This window comes from Pelophylax lessonae, assembly GCF_965119305.1.
Source record: "Pelophylax lessonae genome assembly, chromosome: 11".
In the NCBI taxonomy this organism is placed as follows: Eukaryota; Metazoa; Chordata; class Amphibia; order Anura; family Ranidae; genus Pelophylax; species Pelophylax lessonae.
Genome location: NC_138778.1, coordinates 182689807 through 182705068, shown reverse-complemented (window position 1 = coordinate 182705068; position 15262 = coordinate 182689807). Strand labels below are relative to the sequence as shown.

Here is a 15262-nt window from a genome sequence, read left to right as displayed (position 1 = left end):
TTGTGGCATTACCCTTTGGTCTCGCTTATGCTTCTAGAGTCTTCACAAAGGTGTTGGCTCCGTTCCTGGCGCTGTTGCGGCAGCGGGGCGTATCGGTCCTTATTTCCTGGCCACTCTGCTTTTCAGTTTGGAGTCCCCTACGGTGCTGACAACGAAGTTGGTTGTCACCGTGAGAACTCTGGTGGAGTTCAGGTGGGTTCTGAACCTTCAGAAATCATCCCTGGTCCCTTCCATGAGACTGGACTTTCTGATCATGACTTTGGACTCGTCCTCGGTCAGGGTGTTTCTCCCTCCAGGGTCAAAACTCTTGGCACTTTAGATTGCGTTCGACTGTTGCTGTCCAACACATATTCTTCCCTTTGGTCCTGCATGCGAGTTCTGGGACTGATGGTTGTGTTTTTTTCAAGACGGTCCCTTTCCCTCAATCCCTCTTGGGGATCCCCCAGGAGGCAATCCTTCTTGAAGGCGACTGGAATCCAAACTGTCTGGACTTGCGGATCCGGCTGGGCCGGGTGGCCGGGGAGTCTTGCTCTAGAATCCTTTCTCCCTGTCTACTGAACAATTGTCACCACGGATGCAAGCTTGTCCAGGTGGGGAGAAGTCCTCGGCAGGTTCTCTGCTTCGGGATTATGGTCCGTGGAGGATCCAGGTTACCACTTATTGTCCTGGGGCTGAGAGCGATCCAGCTTTGCCTAGTTCACTGGATCGGGCAACTGCGGCTGTCTGGTGCACTTTCAATTGACTACGCCGTGACCGTGGCTTGTCATTCACCAAGGGGGCACCAAAGGTGTCCTTGCGGCCTTGGAAGTGATGATTCTCGTTAGGCAGAGTGCCTTGTTCCGGTTCTACCCGCTGTTCCCTTTCCAGGTGGGGAAAATACACAATTGCTAGGCGGTTTGCCTCAGTCGACAGGCCATCAGATGCAGGGCTATAGTCCCTTCCTCCGGAGTAGTTCCAGCAGTTGTACCTTCCTTTGGGGGCACTCTGGACGTGGTCCTGTTGGCATCGCATCTACAGGATAGTGCAGAGGTCGTGGCCCGCTCCCAGGACCCTCTGGCGGGTGCAATGGTTGCACCATGGGCTCTGTCATGGGCAAGAACATTCGCTAGGTTCAATATGTACGATGCTGAGAAGTTTGGCGTGGTCACCTGTGCAAGGCTGACGCCGGCATGGTCGTTCGAGAGTGCTCACAGATGGGCCGGGGTCTGTGTCAGCTGCTGACTGCCTTTCCTCCTCTCCAGTTGCTGCCAAGAATCATTCGCTTGATCGAGGCGGAAGTGATCTCGGTCATTCTCGTGGCTTCGGACTGGCCTCGCAGAGCTTGGTACGCCGACCTGGTCAGACTTGCTGCTGACGCTCCTTGGAGGCTTCCTCTCAGGGAGGGTTTCTTATCTCTGGGGCCGATCTCCCGTCCGGCTTTACGGTCGCTGGCTTGGCTGTTGTAAGCCAGGTGTCAAAGGACGGAGGGTTGTCTGCTTTGGTGATTCCCACCCTGCGTAAAGCGTAGGAAGCGTCTGATAATTTTTTTTTCATCATATGAGAAAGTCGTGTATTGCGTGGTGTGAGTCTTCTTGGGCTCCCCCTCGCTCTTACTCAGTGGCTGGATATTGGCTTCCTTCAACGGGGGGGTTGATCAAAAGTTGGCTGTGAGTATTGTCAAGGTTTCGGCTTTGGTAATTTTTATTCCACAGGCCATTGGCCGCCCGTTCCCTGGTGCATAACTTTTTCCAGAGGGGTGCGACACTTGGTTCTTACAGTGCGACCTCCGTTGCCAACTGGGGACCTTGGTTGGTGCAGTCGGTTCTTCCAGACCCCCCCCCCCCCCCTGGCCTGCCTTGAGGATGTTTTACTGTTTGTTTTCAGGTGGGCCTCATCTTTTGTTCTGATAAGTCCTATGTTGCCTGGTCGGCTGTGTTTGGCCTTGGGGACTTGTTTTTTTCTGCTGTTCCAACCCCTTATTTTATGGCACTGCTTTGGGATGTCCCTACTGATATGACTCAGAGAGAACTGTGTCCGTCAATGAACGAGAGAGAAAACTGGATATTTGACTTAACGTAAAATCTTTTTCTCTTAAGTTCATTGACGGAAGCAGTACCCGCCCCTGTATTTTGGGTTGAGTTGAGTTGGTATTACTTTCTGACACTGCTTTTGATACAAAACTGACATCCTATGCAGGAGAGGGTGGCCATAGGCGTAGCCAGAACAGAGGTGCGAGGGCCTTGTGTTTGACATCTGTGGCTTACGGGGTCACTTTGGGGCAGGGCAAGACTTGTTACTTCATGGGCTGATTGTCCCGGTTCCGGCTTAGGCATGTTTTCAGGGGTTTTACTCAAACCTGTTTACAGTTCCCTAGAAGGAAGGCAAGGCACATCCAATTCGGGACCCCAAGGCGCTAAACTGCTTTGTGCGGGTACAGAAGTTCTGAATGGAGTCCATTTGCATGGTATTGGTGTCCCTACGTCTAGGGGAATTTCTCGCTTCGATCGACATCAAGGATGCCTACCTTCACATTCCAATATGTGCCGGTCACCAGCGTTTCCTCCGCTTTGCTGTAGGCGAGGAGCACTATCAGTTTGTGACGTTTACCTTTGGTCTCGCCTCGGGTCTTTACAAAGTGTTGGCCCTGGTGCTAGCATTGTTGCGTCAGCAGGGGATCGCGGTACTGGGGTACCTGGATGATCTTCCTCAGCGAGCAGAGTCTGACTGCTCTGATGGACACCTTGGAGATTACTCTGCGATCTCTGAGGGAGTTCGGTTGGATTCTGAACCTTCAGACATCTGCTCTGGTTCCATCCACAAAACTGGACTATCTGGGTTGATTCAGCCTCAGAGTGTTGCTTCTTCTGGAAAAACTCCAGAAATTGCAGGAGGCAATTCAGCTTCTGTTGTCAAGCAGACTGTCATCCCTCCGAGCTTGCATGCAGGGGCTCGGCCTGATCATGTCTACTTCCGTTGCACAGTTCCACACGAGATCTCTGCAATAAGAGATTCTGGTGAAATGGGACAAGAATACACAGTTTTTAGAGGTGGCTTCGTTTTCCGGCACTTTGACAGGGAAATCTACTCGGGCGCTTACTGCTTCCTGGGCCTTCAGTCATCAGGCATCAGTGGTGCAGGGTTGCAAGGCGGCCATCTGGTTGTCTGTGCACACTTTTACAACGTTTTTTAAAGTGGATGTGTTGGCATCTGAAGATGCTTATTTTGGCTGCAAGTTTTTGCAGGCTGCTGTTTAGACGTCCTGGTCCTCTTGGAGGGTGTATTTCTTTTTTTTTCAGGTGAGCTCCAGTTGTTTTGGTTGAGCTTCATGTGACCTGGTTGGCTATGGTTAGCCTTGGGAATTTTTTTCTGCTATTTTTTTACCCCTCATGTTGAACACTGCTTTGGGACATTCCAATGGTTAAGATTTCAGAGCTGTGTCCGTCAATAAATGAAAGAGAAATTGGGATTTCTCTGTTTGACAAATACTGCACCCACCCCTCTGTGCAGTTGGCTTTCTTCTGACACTGTAACAAAACAGAGTGCCTTTAGCGGAGTGTGGGTGTATACCTCCTGGGACTGCCCCTAGGCGTAGTCCAGTTTTTTCCTGCCTAGTGTCCTACTACTGTAGGGGGCAGTATAACCCAATGGTTAAGATGAATCAGGAGCTGTGTCCATCAATGAACATCAGAGAAATGGATTTTACAGTAAGTCTAAAACCCATTTTTTTTTTTAGCAGAGGCCCTATAGAATAAAATGGTCATTGCAATTTTTATGGCACACGGTATTTGTGCAGCGGTTTTTTAAACACAATAGTTAAAACCCAATATAATACCTATTTTTTTTTTTTTAAATATAAAAGATATTATGCCAAGTAAATAAATACCTAATATATCATGCTTTTAAATTTGCGCCCGTCTCCATAGGTGACACTTAAAATGCATTTACAGGTTAGTAGTTTAGAGATACACAGGCGGTCTGGTGCTAGAATTATTGCACTCGCTCTGACAATACCTCATATGTGTGGTTCGATCACTGTTTACATGTGTGCAGGAGTAATATATGCGTTCACATTTAGACAGGGGCGTGTTAAATTTTTATTTTATACAAAACCACCTTTTTTATTTTGGATTAACTTTCACAAGGGATGAACAACATCTCTTGTGACAGCATGGGCCCTGACAGGTCCTTTTTTTGGAGAGGACTCAAATCTCTCCTCTGGCCTCCAAAGAGGAGGAACCAGAAGTGACGACATACCTTGTCATTTCCTTTTTCTGGTTTCACAGAGAGCAGAATGTCTGTTCCTCTCACTCTCTGTTCTGGGCAGCCATCGGCGCCGGTCGCATCACTCCCGAGCACTGCCGTATGATCCTGGGGGGAGGTGGGTAGGACCTTCTTCTGCCACTCACAGAAGTGATAGATTCTGCCACTCAAATCACTTCTGCTGGAAAGAGAATCATCAGCTGAATATTTTTATATCGGGATGATGCCTGCACCCTGGTTTAACCACTGCAACTCAAGGACGTCCTCCCAGTGACAAGTGGTTAAAGTAGGTATGATGTAAATGAATGGTAGTGTGCCTTATTTAAATATTGGAGTGATAGCAGGGTTTAGAATCACTTTAAATGTCCACTATGTTTATAAATTAAGTCTACCCTAACAAACTTAAAGCTGAATTCCAGCTTTTCCTTCACTTTACATAGTTTGTTTGGGCCAAGCTGGCCCAAATGAACTATGTCCCTCACTAACGTGGGGCCGCTGGATGTGTAATATAAACCGTAGCTGAGGCTATGTTCCAGGTTTGAGCCGAGAATTCCTGTCTCGTACCCTGAACACAATAGAGTCAATCGCAGCGGCGCTCAGCCATTCAGAGAAAGCTATGTATTCTAGCAATGAATACAAAGCTTCCTCTAATTGGCTGAGTCAGAGAAGCGGGCTGATGTCACAACCTTTGACTCGGCCAATCAGGGAAAGCTTTGTATTCATTGCTAGAATATATAGTTTTCTTTGAATGGCTGAACACTGCTCATATTCTTTTGTGTCCCGGATTTGAGACAAGGTTTCAGCCCACACCCGGGCCACAGTGCGGAGTGTTGCCTCCGCTACATACAGTTTTTTACAGCATATCCAGGGACCTTACAAGTTGGTAAGGGAAATAGTTTATGTATATAAAGTGTAACAAAAGCTTTAAGTGTCGGTATAGCCAGAGCTTTTTTTGCAATCAGTTCACTTTTGGATTACCCATTGCTTTCTGTCTTATTGATGATAGTCACCAAGTCAGAAAGGGAAACTTTCCCCAGGAGGATACACAAAAATGTCATCTTGATGGGTTCTAGTTTATCCAGATCTGGGTGAAAAATACAATTTTATTGTTTTTGTTTCCTGCATTAAAAACTAGTGACCAGAAACATGTTTGACTTGTGTTGCAGCCTTTTGGTCACAACCAGTCTCAGCAGGACATCTTACAAGAGAATACCATCCTAAAAGCCACAGAGGTCCAGTTTCCTCCAAAGCCAGTTGTGACCCCAGAAGCCAAGGTATCTATACTCTTTTTTTCTGTGTGCACATCCAGAAGGATGGAAGTTACCTTGGTTTTCACAATATATCCTCTCTCTCTTCTAACAGGCTTTTATCCGACGTTGCCTTGCCTATAGGAAGGAGGATCGGATAGATGTCCACCAGCTAGCATCTGACCCCTACCTACTGCCGCACATTCGTAAATCGGTTTCCACCAATAGCCCAGCCACCGCTGCAGTAGCATCAACATCTGCTTCCTCTAACAACAGCTTGTCAAACTGAGAGAGCATGGATGAGGCATGAGATTTAATTCTCTGTTGTGTTACACATTGTGTTAATGGCAGCAGAGGAGTTACACGGCTCCCTTGGAATATGTTTCTTCCCTTTTGGCGGAGAGCAGCGAGTGCTCCATGGAACATTTCAATTACTGGCTTATTAGAGCCACAAAAAGCTGGATTTGAAATGGAGCCTTGCAACAGATCCAAAACCCCTGTCGGGTGGAAGCCTGAGTCTATGTTTGGCAAGGACCTCAAAAAAAGATGACAAGGCAGTAGACTTGGATCTGTAACTTGGACAATACAACCTCTCCCTTCCCTCTCTGTGGACTTCTTATCCCTCTACTCAGCTGACAACCGTTAAACGAAAATAAACTTTTTGTTAAGAAGATTTTCAGGAGCCGGATCCTAGTTGACTGGACTTGGGGCCCCTCCCCCCCTCCCCCATCCTCCTTATTGATATTTAAACCTGTTCTGATTCCCCTTTCGTCATTTAATGAAATATACAAGTGAGTTTGCCAGAAAGGTACATGAAATTCCTGCGGCCTCCCTTGTTCATAAGAAGCCAAGAGGCCCTTCCTAGAAGTGGAGATATTTTGTTACCTTTTAAAGTCGATCCATCACCTGCAGAGACTGGGGACATCTATTTTTTAGTCTAGACTGATATTCTTTAAGTTTAGTAGGAGCTGGTCATGTCACTGTCTTTTTCTAGTTCTAGAATATTGGTTCAGACCAAAAAAAAAGAAGTTGCCTCAGTTTTATGTAGGCGATTGGTCCACTTTGAAGATAAATCTGGCAGAGCATAGGTTTTTTATTAAAGTGAAATCCATATTACTAGGGACAGAGGAAAGTGTTAGTGTTTCTTTTCATCTTCACAGTACAACTTTTACAGGCAGTTTAAAAAAAAAAAAAAAAAGTTTTGAATATTATGGGTCTTAATATTTGTTCTTTGGAGTTTTGCTGTGTTTGAAATACTAGACAGATGGCAATCTGGATCTGAGAAGGAAGCCTTACCCATGGTTGACATCCTGGTGTGTTTCAGCAGCAGACAACCTTGCATGCTGTAGTAACTGCTGACCTGAAGAGTCCATGATTTTTGCTGAGCCATGTTTATGGTTCAGTTGCAGCGAACATAGTTCGGGCGGTTCTTCATGTGTTATATACCACACTTTTTTGCAAACTGTTGTAAAGAAAAAAAAAATGTAATTTCACTGTAAGCCTGTTCACATTTGGTGGCAATTGCTTTGAGCCTTTCTGTTTTTTTCTGAATCTTGCTGAAACATGTCTTAAGAAAAAAAAAAAAAAAAAAAAAAACATTGCAAATGCTGACATTCACACAATGCTGGTGTGTAACTTGCCTGCTTGCACCTCTACAATGCCTGCTGTGGCATCGATGCTGTTGGCATTTGAGTCTATACATTCACAGACATTGTGAGTGGCTGAAACCAAAGGAGTTTTGAAAGCTCACTCTCCCTTTTGCGCTTTGATCATGAATGACAAATTTTGTCTTAGCCAAAATAATATAGATGCCTTAGTAACAACCATTACTAAACGTGCTATCTGTGTTTGGGGTCACAGCAGTAGTGACTCATTTTACAGACCGTTGGTTTGTAGGTTGTTGAGGCTTTACAGACCACGTAGGAGGTGTTGCAAACCCAAGTTAATTTTTTTTCAATTTTATGTCTGATCATTCCTGTGGTATGTCCAGTATAAAATCAACTGTACCTAAACTGTGTTAACATCTTTCGAAATAGTTTCTAATCTGTGGTTAAAATGAGAGTAGGAGTGCAGTGCATATTTCACATTTTATGTGTGTAGATCTGTGGCCTGTATCAATTACAAATATGTTGAGGAAGGTGCTTGTGTTCTTCCTTTTAAAGGGAAGTGGACAAACGTAGAAGTCTAGGAGCCAAGTATTCAAATCCTAGTACCAAGTGAGGTGTTTCTGCATCCTATAAGCCCTTTATTAAAAATGTATTAACCAAAGGGAGCTGGATCATAAGGGTTGTTAAACTTGGTCTTTGATATTAAGGGTTAGACTAAAAGAAAAGGGTTTTCTTAGGCAGAATTGTTTCCCATATTACATATACAAAGCTGATTACTGTGCCTTTTGGATAACTTGATTATATTTCCATGTATTTGTTGGAATTGTTTTCCAAAGCTACAGCTTCTCATTTACCCCTACCAACAACTTCGGGTCGCGGCCGCCTAGGCGACTACATCTTTAGCCTGGCCCGTTGACTCTTGGGAAATCTGTCATTGATCCCAGATGTCACGAGATTTCCTGACCGCAACAAGGTGTGCCTGCAGTGTCATTACTGCTCAGGCGCGAGGTGCATGCTGGGTAGCCAGCTGCACAAAATCCAGGAAATGAAGCCAGGCTGCCTTCAGCTGGCCCACATCCTCCATGGCCGGAACCAGAATTGTCCTGAGAAAAGAGAAATCCTCATAGTAAGTCATTATAATGTGCACATGGCCGCCAGCTCTGTCAATTGCAGTTATGTTGAGTTACAACGCTCTCAATGATGTGATTAGGATAATTTTGTCTAGGAGACTGGAACTCCGCTTTAATACCCTTCCCTTACTTTCCCAGCAGCATATACTATCCTGCTTTTTTCAGCTGCCTGGAGTAAAGAAATACTCAGAACTTGTGTATGTAGGAATGTGTGAATTAACCTGGCTGTACATGGTTCAGTTATTTTTAATTCAGCCAGCTAGCTGAACAAAAAAAATAAACGAATTCCCTCATGTATACATTCAAGGTAGATGGGGGAATCCTACCTGCTGTGTCAGTGTATTCTCACATTGGGACTCCCCTGCTGTCAGAATACGCTTATGAGCTGATCAAAGCAAAATTTTCCAACAAGCCGGTTCATGAAAAGTTGATCAATGGATCGACTTCACATTAATGAGAATGGCCATACATAGTTTGAAATCTGGCTAGTTCCTGCTGGCCCTATCTTGATCCATGTATGGCCAGCTTTACTTATCTACTATGTGATAGCACTGGTGCCAGGTGAGTTGCCAAATGCTGTGACAGAGCGAGAATCCTCAGCCCTCTGCAAGCACTAACACAGCTTGAAGTAGGACTAAACCCATTAGTTCAACTGTTCACCAAAACACGTAGATTCCAGGCATGCCATGAATAACTGTCACATTTGCTTGTGCTCTCAACCTGTCAAATGGCTGAAGTTATACCCATGTGCAGCACCATGGCGACTGCATATCAAAGAGAGGTAAAGATGGCAACTTTTTTTTTTTGGTGTAAAGGATCATGGGACTTGGTTCTGCTTTAAAGCTTACACAGTGCTGTTTTTCCTTACTACTGATGCTCCAAAGGTGATAGCGAAAAACGAGTGTGTGCTGCTGGGGTGGGAGAAAATCCAATAACTTTGTGCTTGCACTTTATGGGCAAAAGACAAGGTCACTTTAAATGCTGGGTGTGCTTTGGACATTACTTGGACTGAGCACAATATTTTGTGGTGCTGATAGAAATGGTCATGGACACTTGCATTCCATGGACTAGAAATTGTTTCTCTTAAGGATGTGTTTCACTGGCTATATTAAACTTCCCCATACACACATGGCCCTGGGGGGTGATGGAAGCACCCATGACAGTCCCTAAAAGCCTTTATTTGGTACAAACCTGCAGCTAATGTATCAAACTGGACTTTATAATATGCTATCTTTTTTATATGTAAACTACCATACTGCGACATGGGGTGCTACTTGCTACGTGGTCTTGAAAGTGGTATCTGCTAGTATGTTTACCGAAGTCTTTAAAATGTTTCTCTTTTTAATGGAACATCACTTGTAGTGACACCAGTGTTGCAACATAGATGAAACCTGATATAAAGAATAACCTCACCTGGTAAATGTCTAACTCCCACCCTGCCCTTCCTCCTCAGTGTTTTTTTTTTTTTTTTTTATCTTTGCCTGAGTTAGTTTCTGTTAATATGGGTTTCACTTTGCTCTAGGAATAATTATAATAAAAATACTGTTTTCATTTTTATTTTTTTGTTCATTTTTGACTTGAAGGACAAATGTGTATTAATTCATAATGGAACGTTTAGGAGAAAACATCCAAGAATTAAAAAAAAAAAAAAAAAAAATACTGATATTAAAATACATTTGGAAACTGCTTTATGATGTACTTTTTTTTTTTTATATGCAGTTTGAACAATTTTCTTACAGAAGTTGTTTGGACCAAGTTCCCTAAAGAAGGGTTGCAGGAAGCAGAATTTGTGTCTAAACTCTTCCCTTAACAAGATTTAACTGTGATTTCTGAAGAACAGTTACCCTGTTTGTTAAACGGCATTGTTTTGGGTCCACACATTTCTTCTAGTCACTTATAAACAGAAAATCACATTCAGTTTGACTTTATGGCTTCTACTTCTGGGTAAGTCAGTGCATCTACATTCCGTCATCTTCCAGCCACTAGATGGTGCTGTGCGTGTATGATCTGCAGCACCAATAAGAGATGTCAACTTACTGTACTAGAAATGCTGGGTATGTTAGAAATGTCTCATTTCCTAAAGAGAGCAGCCATGACACAGCTGATTATTCCGGTTGTCAGATCTTTCTAGGGAGCTTATTTGCATAATGAAGACTGGGAAAATCTCAGCAGGCACAAAAACATATCGAATATATATATTTCTCTTGCGTCCTCCGACAGTCGCCGCCTCTTCATATTCGTCACATATGGGGGTATTAGACTTTGCTCCGAAGGAGTAGCTAGGCAACAGAATATGTTAACATTAAAGCTTTTAACATATCCCACCCTCAAGGGGTGGTCCCCTCAGTCAATACCCTCCTACTTCCTGCAACCATATCTCAGTTTCAATGTCTAGCTTGTCGGGAGTGGCTGGCTCTCTCTGTGCTGGGGCTTTGTGCCCCAGACTCTTTCTTCTTTTTTGATTTTTTGTTTGAGTTTTCTCTCTACCTTTACTTAGCTGTTCTTTTTGTCAGCGTTAGTTCTTCGGATGAAGAGGATCATGCGGGCTGGGTCTCGGGCTGATCCCCCTGGTCGCAGGTCGTGGGTCAGTGGCTTCCCAGCCTGCCATCGAGCGTTCAGCCAGGTAACGCTCCTGGCACAGTGAACGACCCATCCCTGTTCGGTGCAGGGATGATTGGTGAGGTGGCTACCTCACTGGACCCTGTGCGGTTTCTTAACCCCCATTCTGTGCGTCTTGTATGCGACTCTCCCTGCCTCATGTGCAGCGGCTTGTTCGCCTGTGCGGGTCCCCCACGCCATTGTGAGGTAAGTGTATCTATGTGGGGACCTGTCTGTCTGGGGGGGTGTCAGTCTGGGACTGTGTAACCTGCCTCTGTTCACACTGTTTGTCTCCCTATCACTCGGCTGCATGCTGTGGGCTGCAAGGGGGGGGGGGAGCTGTGTGACACTGTGTGTGTCAGCCTTGTCAGTGTGAGAAGCTGTGTGCTGTGGGGCATGTTTTGGGCATGTTTGGGCACTATACAGCTATCGCTGCGGCGATCTGACATGTTTTTTTATACATGGATGACATGTGTGCACTACTGTACTGTGGAGCGGCGGTTTCGGCGCCAAACGGCGCCATTTTGCCTACACTCGCTCCGGCCGCATGTTCTACATGCATGGCGGCCATTTTTCTTGTAGCCTCCCATAGGCTTTCATAGAGCGCCCTGGCAGCATCACTTCCTCTTCTCCAGGAACACCGATCGAGGCAGCAGCAGCGGCGAGGGTCTCCTCAGGTTATATCCTTCTTATCCATTGCCTGTGTCAGTTTTATTGGCCCTGTGGGGGTCTCATTGTGCTTGTGTGTTGTGCGGTGGGCTGCGCTCGCCGCGCTTGTTAAAGGGGCAGTTAACCCTTTATTATCCGGCATTTGTAATAGGGGCAATGGATTCTCAGGAGGGCAAATTTCCTACCGCCTTGGTGGAAAGCCAGGGGACCGCTGTTTCCCCCCCAGGGGGGGATTTAGCCACTATTGTGGCTGGCCTTGCTGCTCAGGTGCAGATGCTGGTGGCTGCTCAATCTACTAAAAGACCCAGAGTTTCTCTTTCCTCTGATTCTGAGGGTGATGGGGCTGTTATGGCGGGGGCCTCCTTATCGGGGTCCCGCTCCTCCCTGGATCTAGCTAGTGGGGTCCAAGGTGGAGGCTGAAGTTGAAGGGGTTGATAATTCTCCCCCTGGCTCGCCTGAAGAGCTTGCAATCATGGATGAATTGATTGCTTCCATAAAGCAAACGCTGCGTTTGCAGGATGAAGTGTGTCCCCCCGCTGCCTTGGCGGCTTATGGGACGCAGAGAAAACGCAGGACGCCGCAGGTTTTTCCCTGCAATGATGATTTTCAGCGCGCTGTTAAGGAACAATGGCGCAATCTGCGCAAACCTTTTGCTGTACCAAGTAGGTTCAAGCTGCGTTATCCTTTCTCGCCTTCCACTGATGAAAGGTGGTGTGTGCCACCCCCAGTGGATCACGCAATTGCGGTTTTAAACAAATCCACTGCGATTCCTGCAGAGGATTCCCCTGTGTTCCCTGATGCCACGGATAGGAGATTGGAGTCTCTTGCCCATCATACTTGTTCTGTTACGGGTTCTATGCTTAAGGCTCTGTTTGCCTCTCTCATGGCGGTCCAGGCGGTCGCAAGTTGGACGCAGATGCTTAGGCGCGTCCTAGTGGCCGATTCGGCCTCGCCGGCGACCCTGGATATGGTGGATCAAATCCACCAGGGTGTCATGTATCTGTGTGATGCGGACTTGGACCTAGTCCCATTGGCTGCACGTGTGCACAGCGTGGCGGTGTTGTCTCGCCGCCTGGTTTGGTTGAAATGTTGGTCGGTGGACCAGTCTTCACGTAAGACCTTAGCCAATCTGCCTTATGATGGGTCTCGCCTTTTTGGGGAGTCCTTGGATGTGTTGATTAAGGGGATCACCGGAGGTAAGAGCACTCTCTTGCCCCATTTCCCCAAGGCTAAGGGGGCTTCTGGGAAGAAGCATGCTAATTTTCGGCCCCCTCAGGGGTCCTTTCGTGCCTTTCGGTCGCACTACAAGGGCAAACCGTTCAAAGGTCAAGGCTCTCAGAAGAAGCCCTGGTCTGGAAAACAGAAGTCCGGTCAATCCGGATCCGCAGCCCATAACAGTGCGGCCTGAAGGGGCGCCCTCACCCAGTTTTGGGGTGGGGGGACGCTTGCTCGGTTTTCTTCAGCCCTGGTTGGCCCACGTGCGGGACAGATGGGTTCAGGAGATCGTTCGATCTGGTTACAAGATCGAGTTTCTCTCTCGGCCGGAGAGCAGATTTTTTCCCTCAAATCTTCAACGGTCTCCAGAGCGTTTACGGGACCTGCACCTGGCGGTGCGGGACCTGAGGGCTCAGGGAGTGGTAGTTCCGGTGCCTCATCGGGACAGATTTCGGGGGTTTTATTCCAATCTGTTCACCGTGCCCAGAAAGGAGGGCAAGGTTCGTCCAATTCTGGACTTGAAGGCTCTGAACCGCTCTGTGCGGGTTCGCAAGTTCCGCATGGAATCCCTGCGGTCGGTGGTGGCTGCCCTGGTTCCGGGGGAATTCATGGCCTCCATCGATTTGAAGGATGCGTGGTCCCCTCGGAGCTGGCGGCTTTGTCCTGCAAGTCTCCGTATCTGGTCATTCACTTGGATAAGGTGGTCTTGCGACCTAATCCTTCTTTTCTTCCGAAGCGAGTTTCGGCATTCCATCTCAATGAGGATATTGTCTTGCCTTCGCTGTGCGCGAAGCCTAAACATCCGAAGGAGGTGAGGTTGCACTCTTTGGATGTTGTTCGGGCGATAAGGGTTTACCTTAAATCGACTGAGTCTTTTCGCAAGACGGATTCTTTGTTTGTCCTTCCGGAGGGTCCTCGGAAGGGTATGGCGGCGTCGGCTTCTACCATCGCCAAATGGATCAGACAGACCATTGAACAGGCATATGCTTTGCAGGGGAAAGCTCCTCCTGTGCCTGTGAAGGCGCACTCTACTGGATGTCTGAGTACGTCTTGGGCCTGTCGTCATGGGGTTTCTGTGGCCCAGGTGTGTAAGGCGGCGACCTGGTCGACCGTACACACTTTCACAAAATTCTACAGAGTAGATGTTCAGGCATCGGCATATGCTTTCTTTGGCCGCAAGGTTCTTAGTGCGGCAGTTCCTTAGGGTCCTTTTGTTTTGGACCCCTGGCTGTTGGGATACGTTTTTATCCCTGGGTTATTTGTTTTTTCCTGGGTTGTTGCTCCTGTTGAGCAAGTTTTTTTCCTGTTGCCCAGCTGGTGTCCTTCCTTTGGTAAAGTTCCTTTCTTTGATGTGGAGACTGCGTTGCCTTACGGCACGGCTGCGTTTCCCACCCCTCATGTTTGCACTGCTTTGGGACGTCCCCATTGTGACGAATATGAAGAGGCGGCGACTGTCGGAGGACGTAAGAGAAAACGTAATTTTTGTAAAATCTTACCTGTAAAATTCCTTTCTCTGAGTCCTCCGACAGTCGCCGCCCCCGCCCCTCTTTTGGGGTTTGGTTGTATACTCTACTGCTATTCCACTGAAACTGAGATATGGTTGCAGGAAGTAGGAGGGTATTGACTGAGGGGACCACCCCCTGTGTGTGGGATATGTTAAAAGCTTTAATGTTTACATATTCTGTTGCCTAGCTACTCCTTCGGAGCAAAGTCTAATACCCCATTGTGACGAATATGAAGAGGCGGCGACTGTCGGAGGACTCAGAGAAAGGAATTTTACAGGTAAGATTTTACAAAAATTCAGTTTTTAGCATATCCCACCCCTAGGGGGTGGTCCCCTCAGTCAATACCTCCCTGCTTCTTGCATTCCCAACTCAGTTTCTAATGCCTAGCTTAGGGGTAGGCTGGCTGTTTCCTGTGCTGGGGCTCTCAGTCTCAGCCTTTATTCTCTTTTTGATTTTATTTTGAGTCTTTTTCTCTTTCTTTTACTTAGCTGTTTGTTTTCAGCATTAGTTAGATTCTTCTGATGAAGATGATCGTGCGGAGCTGGGTCTCGGTCTGGCCTCCCTGGTTCCCAGGGCTCAGGGGCTTCCCAGCCTGCCATCGAGCGTTCACCTTAGGTTTTTACCCTTGCATATTGAACGACCCATCCCTGTTCGCTGCAGGGATGCTATCTGTGAGGTAGCTACCTCACTGGACGCCATTGCGGTTTCGCACCGCAGTTCCACTGCGTCATGGCTGCAACACTCCCTGTCATCAGTGCAGCGGTTTGGTCACTGGAGCAGGCTCCCCACGCCATCCGGACTGGTAAGTGTAACTCTATGTGGGGACCTGTCTATTTGGGTGTCAGTCTGGGACTGTGTGACCCTGCATGTCTGTGTGGCTGCTGAGCTCCCTGTCAGATTCCTGTGTGGAATTGCTGCCTGTGTGTGGGCTGCGAGGGGGGGGGGGGGGGGCTCTCCTGCTCTGCTGGGTGAATGCATGAAGCAGTCTGTGTTTAGGCATGCTGTGCGGCGACCCGCCATTTTTTTGCGGCAGAATTATGGGGCCGGTCCTG

The 15262-nt window shown here is 47.1% G+C and overlaps 1 protein-coding gene across 4 annotated transcripts in view; it reads left to right on the top strand.

Moving 5' to 3' along the window:
• Positions 1-6573, top strand: part of TLK2 (tousled like kinase 2) — a 150159-nt gene extending 143586 nt beyond the window's left edge. For all 4 annotated transcript variants that reach the window (XM_082271300.1, XM_082271301.1, XM_082271298.1 and 1 more), the window contains 2 exons: positions 5406-5513; positions 5602-6573. In XM_082271300.1, coding sequence (XP_082127426.1) covers positions 5406-5513; positions 5602-5775 — 282 coding nt within the window. In that variant the 3' untranslated portion in view covers positions 5776-6573. The remainder of the gene's footprint in view (positions 1-5405; positions 5514-5601) is intronic.
• Positions 6574-15262: the final 8689 nt, after the last annotated feature.